The 12,508-nt window shown below is 38.0% G+C and overlaps 1 protein-coding gene across 1 annotated transcript; it reads right to left on the bottom strand.

Moving 5' to 3' along the window:
- Nucleotides 1–3,476: 3,476 nt before the first annotated feature.
- LOC119771360 (uncharacterized protein PB18E9.04c-like) lies at nucleotides 3,477–11,714 on the bottom strand. Its single transcript, XM_038267231.1, has 5 exons — nucleotides 11,631–11,714; nucleotides 9,688–9,902; nucleotides 6,298–6,568; nucleotides 6,034–6,191; nucleotides 3,477–5,937 (listed from the first exon to the last, which is right to left on the bottom strand). Exons 2-5 carry the CDS (start codon nucleotides 9,893–9,895, stop codon nucleotides 3,782–3,784), a joined length of 2,793 nt encoding a protein of 930 aa, XP_038123159.1. The 5' UTR covers nucleotides 9,896–9,902; nucleotides 11,631–11,714; the 3' UTR covers nucleotides 3,477–3,781.
- Between the last annotated feature and the right edge of the window lie 794 nt (nucleotides 11,715–12,508).

Here is a 12,508-nt window from a genome sequence, read left to right on the forward strand (position 1 = left end):
ATCTGCAACACTGAACTGAAATAACTTGAATACGGAAAAGAAAAAGCAAAAGAGACAAATGGCGCTCTGCATGAATAAAAATGAAAAGGTAAAGGTTTTGGATTTCTGAATCATTTTCTGTCGCTGAGAACCTATCGGATAGGATAGGTCCTGTCCTATTAGAGCTAACAAACAGCGACATAGAGCATCAGCTACGGCTGCAAATGGATTCAGATTTCATGGCAATCACAAACCAAAGAGAGCTGCTGTTCTCAGATTGGGTTATTTCTTTATGCACGTCGAGTGGACTTTGATGCACTTAAGAATAAAGGACATTTTACTGAAAAAAAGTCATGCATTAAATAGACATTAGCAGCTATTATTATTCAGCTCTTTAAATTGTGCTCATGCTTTGGGAGTCTTTGGGATTGAAGATGCAGCTAATTTTGCCTCCTTTTATTGACCATATAATCTAACTGGCTAACATATTTGTAATATTCGCCATAGAGGTGAGATATTGTACATTACCTTAAAGTAGCACCCCAATTCAGTTGTGTACATCCCTTTTTAGATTTCATTCAGTGTCAGGCAGCTCAGTCTGATGTCTTTCTCTTATTTGGTGCATACTGATAAAATGTTTTGTTTGTTTTTATTTTTGCCGCATTACATATCTTGTCCACGCTGATATTGCTCCTAGTTCCCTCCATCTTTATTATATAAAAGGTTCCTTGGAAAAAAATACAAGAATATCCGATTTAACTATATTTGCCGGTTCAAAGGGCTTAGAGAAGATGCGCATAAATTCACCCTGAAAATTTAACCTGATATGAATTGAATCTACCAGTACACTTCCATCTAATGTATGCATGTCTGACCTCCGATGTGAATCGGAATCTCCTCGACCCTACTGCAGAGCTATCCAAAGTATTTCTGCTGATATCAGGAGTCTGTTTTATAGTGGAAGTCATAGCTGGACAGGGTAAAAAGAAATGGTGAGAGGACCGTCCCCTGTGGTACTCCGGTTAGTCAGCTGACCTTTCAGTCTAACAAACTAGGCTCTGTTTGTCAGGTTGTCTTTGATCCAGGCGATTCTTTAGGCCTCCACCTGAGTATACCAAAGTTTCTCACAGAGCAAGTCAGGCAGAACTGTGTTATATGCAATGGAGAAATTTAAAGAACATGTTCCTTGCAGTGCTGTCTGCATTGTCTAAAGGGCAGTGGGTTTATTGAAGCAGGTGTATGATGGCATCATAAACTGCAGCGGGTCCTGATAGCTGCGTTTGTTTGGTGAGGTGAACAAATACAGTAGAAGATGTCAGGGCAACAGGTACATAGTATCTGAGGACCGTTGGATGAGTTTTCTCTGGTACTGGAACAAGGCACACATAACTGTAACTGTCTGTAGGGTCAGGCGAAGGGTGAAGAGGAGCTGCCCTTCACCACACGGTTTGCATAAGGATAAAATGTAAATCCACCACCCTCAACAACGTGCTCAGTCTGAATGCATCTTTAGGGCCAACAAGTCAATAATTCATAAATGGAAATTATTTTGAACACCCTGTTTCATAGTTTAACTACACAGAAGACACAGCATTTATGCCGTCACCATAGAGGGTTTGTTTTCAACTACTGGTAAATCAGATCATGCAGGAAAAATACCAACAGCACTAATTGATTTAGACTTAGTTAATGATTTTGGACAGTTGGTATTTTTTGGACTAAACTTTCCGTGTTTTTACTTGTTTCATCACATCATCACATTAAGTTCTAAAGCAATGCAGGCTTTGAGGCAGCAGCACCTGCTGTTTGGTTATCTTCCCTTTTTCTAAATAAAAATGTCCTAATAAGTTTTTCATTTGTACTCTGGGATAAATACATTTGGGAATAAGTCCTTTCATTTACTGGTCAGACAACAAGGTGGCAACAAATCAGATTTGGGAGCTCATTACTTTCACTGGCATGTCATTTATTTAGGACAGATGGTGCCTCTGTCACATTTGGGAGTAATAGTGATAGCACGTATGATATGGAATCGCTCAATTTAAATCATTACTCTCACTTGTAAAGTCTCAGAAAGCAAACTATACATTTATTTAAAAAAAAAAAAAAATTGCTGTCTTTGCATGTTTTAGCAGTTATTGATAATGATTGTGAAAAGGAAAAACAAAGAGCTAATACATTCAGATATACATTTCTTTAAATAGAGTTCCTGCAAAATGCTGAATAGTCTAAATGTTATGCACACAAGAAGGTTTAAAAGTTGATTTGTCCTAGTTTGACACTTTTACACATTGAAATGATCTTAATAATCTGTTATTTTGTATTTGTTTTGTTTTTTTAAGAACAGAAAAAGAATGGCAGACTCAAGGAAATTGTAGATCTTACTCATAATTTTGTCTGAAGTCCCTCATAAAACAATGTAGCACGTTCTACTGATTTATTTCAGTTCAAATTAAAACACTCTCACAATATTAAATACAACTGAGATGTTTCTAAGTACCAGAATACTAAAAATACAATTTCTGTTCTAAAGTCAATCAATACCTATTCACACTCAGGAAGGCGTTTTATTTAATATCACTCTCATTCAACATAGATTTTTAGTTCTGTTCAGAATTGAGACAAAAAACAAAACATCACTGTGAATGGGTTTTCAGTTTTGAAATAAAAAAAATCCTGACATTCAAAAAAAGAAAAAACAGAATGAAAGGTTATTTACACTATTCTCAAAAGTCTTCATGAAGATCTTGCTAAAATTAGATCTAAATATTTGTTGAGCCAAACAAAGTTGCTTATAAAGGAGTAATTTTGTACAGACTATCTATAGCCAGTGTCAGTTTATACAAGCTGCTGATTCAAAGCTAAAGACCAATTTGACCAATCTATCTTGAATCTGAGACTCAACTTTCCTCCTAGAAGATTTTGATTATTACGAAGGTACCAGGGCTGGTACATAAACTCCCTCATCAAATGATATAGAAAGCCAGTTCTTCTGTTAGTTGTTGGAGATCTATCCCAGAAGTAATGCCATGGAGAACCAATTTGTAAGCATAAGCTATCATAGGCAGAAAATGACAGATGTAGCATCTATATTGAAATTTCAGAAATAACATAAGAGCGCTTAAATGATAAGAATGCTTAAAAAATGTAGACATTTCTTATTAGTATAAAGAGTTTCTGCAAAACGTTTTGAAAACCTGAAACCAGTTCCAATGATTTACAAAGATTTACAAAGAAACAACTAAAAGTCTTAGAGTACAAAAGACAAGTGTAGGGTATTTTTGAAAATCTAAGCAAAATTCTTCATAGGTTCAAGGAACCTAAAAAAAAAAAAGGCAATCTTCCACTGGGATCTTGTATTTTTATTTTAAAAACAGAAAAGACAACTTAAACAAATACAAATGAAAATATGCCTGCTAAACTTTCATAAATCTAAGGCTCTATAGACCACAGTATGATAACAGCACGGTCAGAAAAAACGCACCAACCTTCCTCCTGCCGTGTCAATCTAAGAATGGCTGCTCTACTGCGAACTTTGCAGAATTCTACAGTCATTAAAGCCCCACTAAGTAACAGCCTTTGGGGAATCTAAATCCACATTTCAACCTTGTGCATATCTTGTTTTACTTTAAACTAAATTATTAATATCACTCATGAATTTCAAATGAATATCAAAATAACATGAAACATGAATATCAAATATACATAGTATGGGGCAAATTCAAAACTGAGCATAAAAAAGGCATCTGGCGCCTACAACTAGCTTGTTTGGATGTTGTATACATTGTCTGGAGTATCCTTTTCAGTTTGTGGCCGATGGCAATATATCGTACTCTGCCAGTAGCACAAAACTATTCTCTCTGATTTTTCTAACTCTGACCAAATCCCCACATTCCTGGAGTTGAATCAGCCCATGCCCTCCTCTTCCATATTCTCGCTCCCGGTCGTTCAAGGTCACCTCCGTCCGTCTACCACAAGCTTTCCGATAGACATACCTTATCCCGACCACCAGGACCATGCCCAAACCAGCTGAGCACCCCAACAGCATGCCTATCTCCCAGGCTCTGTGTCTGGGGATGATGTCTGGATACTTTCCATCCATATCTGGAGTTTCAGAGGGATCGGAAGGCCGCTTTGGTTGAAAGTTGAGAATGTTTGGATTGATCTCTTGGCCAGGATTTGGTCTGAGGTTGGGATAAGGTTTGGGGTTTGGATGGACAAGTTTTCTTTGTGCTAGAGAGGTAAAGTGTGTTTTAGAGAATTGATGGCGGGACCCTGTTAGCAGCCTCTCATGTACAGTGGTTTTGCGAGGCACCAGTGATAGGAAGGGAGTATTTCTAAAAAGAGGTGTCGCTGAGGTTGGTTCTTGGTAAGGAGAGGCGATGGTTGATGTAAAATATGATGAACTAGATTTTAAGGGAGGTGAAATTGAAGGTGGAGTTACTGAGAAAGGCAAAGGAGATAATGTAGGAACAGAATTGTAAGAAAATGATGAGGAAGCTTGGGACCTAGTAGAGGAAGTGGAAAACCTAGAAGTTGTGATACACTGAGGGAAGGTTGTAGTAGGCAAGGACGTTGTCGATGGATGGTTGGTGGCACTAAAGGAAGAAAAGGCGGATGGGGTTGGAAAGGTTGGCTGAGGACTGGTATAGTATTGTCGAGCTGTTAAATGCGGAGGCACTGAGATTGGGAAAGGTGAAGGGGGTACAGAATGAGCTGGGATTGTTTTGGCTTTGTTCATGGAGTGGGGGGTAATGGAATGATTAGAAGATTTTGATGTGACTGATGGGTGCTTAAGTGATGTCACTGATCCCCCAGACTGCTGTAAGGTGAAGTTTTCACCAAGGGGAACAACAGAAGTATTGTGTGAAGAATCAGAGGAGGTGGAATTGACAGGGTAGTCAATAGTTGTAAAAGAAGATTGGTTGTTTGATGGAACAAGACCATCAACCTGGGTCATCCTTTTGGCATTGCCTTGAGATTTCAGATTATTTTCTCCTCTGGATACTGCAAATAGCTGTTTAGTTAACAGTGATTGAGAATAAACCCCTTGTGGTTGGAAAGAGGGTCTGTAAGACTCCGTTGATGTGTCAGTTTGGGTTTTTTCTTCTTGAAGAGGGATACTTTGAGGTGTTTCAGTTACATGCACGGCTTGATGGATGTGAGTCGTGGTAGTTAGAGGTGAATTGGTTTGTTTCGGGGTACTTTTGGCTCCCATCAAGGTTTGACTTGTATCAATTTGAGTCTTAAGATCTACATTCGATTCAACTGTTTGAAACAAAGACTTGAATGAAGATGCTTGGTAGGATGGGGGAGTAACCTCTGTCTTAATTCTATTCATTTGTGAAGTTGTATGATTGTTAGTCACTTTCTCTGCGCTACTTGACGTTTCAGGCTTTGCAGATTTATTTTTGCCCTGTTCTTTCAAAATTTGATATTCAGGTTTTGGGGTATATGTACTGTAAAAGTCTGCAGTGGGTTGACCTTGGGTTGTGTTTGGAGTCATTGTCGTGTTTCTTCCAGGATTTTGCTCCTGTGATTTTATGTTCAGATCCATGCTTTTGGTTGATACATCCTTATGTGGGGACACGGGGCCATGACGGTTTAAGGAGGAAAATTTGGTCAACGGGTAATTTGTTGAAGTAACCGTATATCTAGTGTCAAGTAAGGGAAAAGGGCTCGTTGAATGAGAAAAAGGATCAGTTATTAGAGGTAACCCAGGAGTCTTTTTGGTGATGCTTGGAGGAAATCCTAAAGTCAAAGTCTTCCTTCTAGTCACTATGTGGTTAATCCAAAGAGTGCTGTTTGTTGGAAAGTTGGAGTGTTCATTTTTGGTTTGAAGTTGTAGAAATTCCTGAATTTCAGTTGCGGCTTTTAATTTTGTATGGCGTCCCAGAAAAGGGCCAGGAGTAGCTCCATCATTAGTATGGTTCTTCTGTACCTTATTATCTCTGAGAGCTAGGGGGAAGTAATAAATATTAAAGCTTTTTACTACATCCATTATTTAATTAGCTTTTCACAGTTTTTGACAATTTATCAGAATGATATTCCTACCTGTCTGGGCAGTAACCGTCTCTTGCACAGCATAAACGATGCTTGCTCCGTCCACCATTTTTGTCCTACTGCCTCTCCAAGCAGCAGCACTCCGATCCCGCACCACTGCAGACTCAATACCAGTCCAGTATATGAAGTATGATTGTACCACAGTGAGGCTGGAATACAAATGTGTTTATTGTTGAATATAAAATGTGAAAAGAACCTAAATTTTCGGTTTGGACAATTTAACAGGCTTATAGTTGTTAGATAATGAGAGCTTACTGGAACCGTATGTCTCCCTTGGGCATGTCAGGGGCGCGCCATACAAACGAGAGGTTTCTCTTCAGCTGTTTGTCGGAGTGTGTGACCGTGTCGCCCTCAAAGAGGCAGCGTAAAGTGTGAGTACCTGGTGGACTTCGAATCCAGGAACCACCAACCAGAAGTGGACCGAGTCTCCTGATATCATGACCTCCACCAAACCCATTCCTTTCACCACCGACACTGCGGGCCTGGAGCAGGAAACCCATGAAGTCTCTGGAGCTTCGGACAGTGACTGAGCATGGAGAGAAGGGATAATTAGTGGGTATTTAAGGACAATGTCAAAGTAGCACCATTCTAAGAACCCTAGAAGGTGAATACCTCTATAATTATCGAACCATTTAAAAAAAGTTTGGCTCTTTTAGCTAAACTCCTTGAATTGTTAGCTTTGTTTGCCTACGTTAGCTGTAACCTGTACACTATTAGCCTTTAGCTTGATCCTGCTGGATGTTAGCTGAAGTCTATTAGCTTCTGGCTTAAAACAGTTGTTAGCTGGACTGAGAAGCGGTTTGATTCGATGAACAATAAGCCAGACTGTGATGGCTGTTAGTGTGACTGTTAGCTAGTTGCTTTAGCGGGAAGCTGCTCTTTATTTTGGTAAAGCTTAGGAGTTGGCTATTAGCTTGGTTCTAAATGGGAAGTTAGAATACGTCTCAGATTAGCTGATAGTATCAATCGGAGTAAAGAACTAACATTGGGAGCTTAACTAAATCCTTCTGCTGCTCCATCTTTGATGCTCCTGAAGCGCGTCCAGTAAAGTGTGTGCAGATGCATCTGATGCTTCTGCTGCTCCTGTGTTTAATGGCAGAGAGCGGCTTTGCTATATTTGCTGTTATATGTAGTTTTAATACATTAGAGAGTCAACCTGAAAAGTTAATCTGTGCAGTCAGTTCATCAAGATTGTGATCCTGCCTTCAAATATTAATTTAATTGTTGGAGCCACTCTGACCCCCGTACATGGCATTGCTCTGTCACTGGCAATCCCGTTCAACGGCAGCCTTTGGCCGGGTCAAGTGTTTCACTAATATTTGCGACAGCAGGAAGGCATTTTTCATGTACCTAATCCAAACTGCAGGCACCAGAATAATAAAATCGAACATATTTTGCCAGCAGGTTTCAACATTTTAAGGTAATTTAGGCATTAGTAAACTGCTTCAGAGGAGTGATCACAAACATCAGCAGTGCTCTGCCTGTCTCCCTGCCAGCTCCCAGATCAGCTTCTATGATTGGTTGATGTAACGCGTCAAGCAGAAAAAGTTAAACCGTATGTCTCCCTTGGGCATGTCGTGGGCGTGCCATTTTCCAACTCTGGCAGCTGCTGCTTTCCAGAGGTGTCAAGTAACGAAGTACAAATACTTCTTTACTGTACTTAAGTACACCTTTTAGGTTTCTATACTTTACTCCATTACTTATTTTTCATCCTACTTCTGACTTCTACTCATTACATTTTCACACAAGTATCTGTACTTTCTATTCCTTACATTTTTAAAACAAACGTTACTCGTTACTCTTGGATTCAGTTTAATGTTTATAAATATTTATTTCACATCATGTGCGCCATCCAATGCAGATCATTGGCTCCATCCTCATCTAGTGAAAACTAGTGTAATTGGATGAATCATATAACGCAAACACTCATTGATTAGCTAAAGGAAATCATCAGAAGCAAGCCGGTGTTCTTCAAACTGTAAACGTGAATTTTCTATGCCATGCTACAATGTCGGATTCAGAAAAAGATGTTAAAATGTCTGAAAGGTCGGACACAGGCGAGAGCATATCGGGAGATGGAGACCTACAAGACCTCCCTCATCCTTGGCCCTATCTCAAATAATTTTTCGAAATAGTCGAAAAATTTAGCTTTCAATGCATATAGTGGCATCTGGCTGTTTTTTTTTTTTAAAGGTTACTTTATACTTTTATACTTTAAGTAGTTTTTGGAGCAGTTACTTTTTCACTTTTACTTGAGTAAAGTGGTCAAGTTGATATTTCAACTTTTACCAGAGTGTTTTTAAACTACAGTTTCTATACTTTTACTTAAGTAACACATATTTATTTTACTTTTGACACCACTGCTGTTAGGTGGTGCTTTCGCACCACATCGCATGCGTCAGATGCTCAGAAGCTGCTCATACGTGCTGCTCCTGCTGCTCTATTCTAGCTGCACTGCAGGACCTTTTTCTGCACCTTGATCCGTATCAACCATTGATTTTGCATGTAAACTAGCTGTTCCTGTTGCTTCTGTAGCATGCGGTCTGAACGTAGCATAACAGCAATTGATTCAAAAACATTAGCCTCTTATGATGTGCACCAAAATTTACCTTCAATTACATTTGAATAATTTTCACTATTGTAAAGTTTAGCTATGGGGTGGCTTTAAGGATATTAAGAATCAGAATAGCTTTTAGATGTACTTGTTAGATCTACAGACTTTAATTAATTTATTAATTTGATACAGACTTCAATTAGCTTTTACTCCACTTCTGTTGACTTCACATCATCCTTCTTTTGGGGAATTGGTCTCTCAAAAATTATTCTATCAAATCCTATTCTTTTGCAGGTAAGAAACACTGCCTGGCCAAAAAAAAAGTGGCCACCTGGATTCAACTAAGTAAATAGGTACGAGCTCAAGGGATTGGGACTGAACAGCTGTGTAGCCGTAGGAAAACCACTAATCAGTGAGGCTAACCGGGAAAAAAGGCTTCAATTTGCTAGGGAGCATAAAGATTGGACTGTGGAGCAATGGAAGAAGGTCATGTGGTCTGATGAGTCCAGATTTACCCTGTTCGAGAGTGATGCGCCCACCATGCCTAGTGCCTACTGTACAAGCCTGTGGGAGTGTTATGATCTGGGGTTGCTGCAGTTGGTCAGGTCTAGGTTCAGCAACAGTATGTGCTCAAAGAATGAGGTCAACTGACTACCCGAATATACTGAATGACCAGGTTATTCCATCAATGGACTTTTTCTTCCCTGATGGCACAGGCATATTCCAAGATGACAATGCCAGGATTCATCGGGCTCAAATTGTGAAAGCATGACACATCATTTTCACACATGGATTGGCCACCACAGAGTCGGGACCTCAACCCCATTGAGAATCTTTGGGATGTGCTAGAGAGGGCTTTGCGCAGCGGTCAGACTACCATCATCAATGGAAGATCTTGGTGAAAAATTAATGCAACACTGGATGGAAATAAATCTTTTGACATTGAAGAAGCTTATCGAAACAATGCCACAGCGGTCCAACAAAGTATTAGAGTGAGTGACCTTTTTTTTCTTAGCGACTTTTTTTCGGCCAGGCAGTGTAGTAAGAAGAATTGAACCAGTATGCCTTTAAATATCTGGGTTATTTAATACCTGTTAATAACTGCCCTGGCAGATATGAAGAGGATGAAGTTTGTATGTTGATAAAGCTGAGCTTTGGGTCCAAAGGATGAGCACGGATGTGTCCAGGGATCATCTCCTGACAGGAAGTGCGGCTTGCTCCGTGGGAGAAAGATAAGATTGATGACGCCATGGAGCATAACACCACAACCCCTCCCCAAAGAAGGAGGTAGGAGGACATAATAAACCTTCAGAGAAAAAAAAAAAATTCTTAAAATTCCAAGACAGACAGAAAATTTGCAAACGACAAACAATATAGAAAAACATTGCAATGATGAAATTATTTTTTAGTTTAGAAAACTATTTTGAAATGTTTCTTAAAGCTAGCAGCTGTTTATATTGGTGTATTTATCATACTTGTAAGGACTGATGTCCACCTAAGTTGATTTCGACAATATTTACTGGTATCAAACACAAATATGTACGTATTCCTAGATTATTTTGAGTTCAAACAGCTTCAGTTACCATGATGAAGCTAAAAAAATTAAAAACAGGAAATTGTTCAAAAATAATATCTGGCCTATACCAGGCTGAAAATTAATTCTGATATATTTACAAACATAAATTGCCCCTTTGTGGGACATTAAAGGGTTTTTTTTCTGTTCTATAAAACTGCAGACCACATGTCCATATTAGTTACTTAAAAGAGAGAAGGTCAGTTCTCTTTACTGAAAAAAAAAGATAAGAAAAGATAAAAAAAGCTCAATTCAGACAATTAACAAATAATAGAGATAATAAAAGTTAACAAACATGCATGTACCATACAAAAAAGCAATTGGTTACAGGTTGAACATTAAGTTAAATAAAATGTTCAGTTCCAAATAAATTTCATTCATTTGAACATAAATAGAAGCTAATAAAATACACAACATTTTCCACTTGATAAACTCGTCAGCATATATCACCTGAGATCTGACATTCATTATTGATTATTGATTTATGTAAATTGCCTGAAAAGTGGTATGAAGAAGTAAAACTTATTTACCATGTCCCTTCTCTACGGAAGAGGATTAGGGCCAGTGGAAAAAAAAAAAGTTAACTGATTTTTAAATTTTATTTCAGTTAAGTATGGGAAAAATGTCAGAATTCTGACTTTTTTCTCAGAATTCTGACTTTAATCTCAGACTTCTGGCTTTTTTTTCTCAGAATTCTGACTTTTTTCTCAGAGTTCTGACTTTAATCTCAGAATTCTGACTTTAATCTCAGAGTTCTGACTTTGATCTCAAAATTCTGACTTTAATCTCAGAATTCTGACTGAATTCTGATAATAAAAAAAAGTCAGAATTCTGAGAAAAAAGTCAGAATTCTGAGATTAAAGTCAGAATTCTGAGAAAAAAGTCAGAATTCTGAGAAAAAAAAGCCAGAAGTCTGAGATTAAAGTCAGAATTCTGAGATTAAAGTCAGAACTCTGATTTCTTTTCTCCCATACTATACTGAAATAAAACAAAAAAAATCAGTTAACTTTTGTTTTTCAGTGGCCCTAATCCTCTTCCGTACTTCTCCCTCTGATTTCACTTAAATTAACTTAAGCAACCTTATTGTTTAACTTCTCTTAATCACATTACATTTTTTTATTTTGTTCTCCTGACTAACACTGAATTAAGCATCCAGCGTGAATTTTATTTTAGCTCTTTATCCCAAACATGTATCAGGCACACTCAAATGCTATCACTAAAAACAATACTAGCATATGCCATGATTAAAAAGCTGTGATTGTTTTTTTTTTTTTTATTATTAAAAGCAGCAAATGAATCCAACACAATTGAAAAGTAAGGCATTTTAGTATGAAAATAGTTGTGAAACTATCTTCTATCTACTATTTTTAAACAATCAAAGATTAAAAGTGGATGAAAATAGAAAATTAAAAGAAAATAATATTGATAATTTTTAAAATGTTAAAAAAGGAGCATCCTCACCTTATGGGCTGTGACTTTGCAGCAGGTCTCTCTTCCAGATCAGCCGAGCTGTCGACTGTTGAAAGAGGGTCTGATCCAATCTGAGGCTTGTGTCTAGAAGGAGGATTATCTAGGATGCAGTGGAGGAGGCACATAGAACCAGAACCAACAGATTTGAACCAGTACCTGCTGATTTGATGCAAAATTCTGTGCAATTTTTCACATGAAGTATAAACATATTTTATTCCCCAGATAATGCTGCAGACAAAGCATCCTATATAGAAACCTTTCTGATGACAGCTAAAAGGGAAACAAAACTGGAAAAATGAGGATATTTTTTTTTCTTTCCATTCAACAGAATCTAAATGTCATGCCTTTAAAAACAGATAAAAAAAAAATAAACCCTCAGAAATCTGAAATATGACCTGAGAGATTCCCTCCTTTGTTGATTGTTACTACAGCGTGTATATGCAGGTACCTCCTGAGAGATGGCAAATCAAATGCTTAAGATGCCATAAACCAAGTTAAGGAAAACAAAACGCAAAATACAAAAGTTGTTTTGAAGCGGCTGCCAACATAACAGTAATAAGGTGTCAGTCAGTCAGAGTGGTTCATCTGGACTGACTGGTGGCAATTTCATAGAACTCAACTGGAAAAACAAAGACTACAAGTTGGATTAACAGGAAAAACACCCCATGTGAACTGTGCAAAGTAAAAGTAAAATAATGATATAAGATTAAAAAAAAAATGTTGGTGCAGCTTTATAACCTGTGATGTTGGAGCTAAACTTTGGAAAAGTGTCATCAGAGGATTTACCCCTGATGTTTCAGATCACCTTCATAGCAAAACATTTCGACACCTGAGCATGTAGGCTGTTTCTATATGTATATATCTACATG

The sequence above is a fragment of the Cyprinodon tularosa genome, unplaced genomic scaffold (genome assembly GCF_016077235.1).
Source record: "Cyprinodon tularosa strain WSP-4 unplaced genomic scaffold, ASM1607723v1 ctg666, whole genome shotgun sequence".
NCBI classification, from domain to species: Eukaryota; Metazoa; Chordata; class Actinopteri; order Cyprinodontiformes; family Cyprinodontidae; genus Cyprinodon; species Cyprinodon tularosa.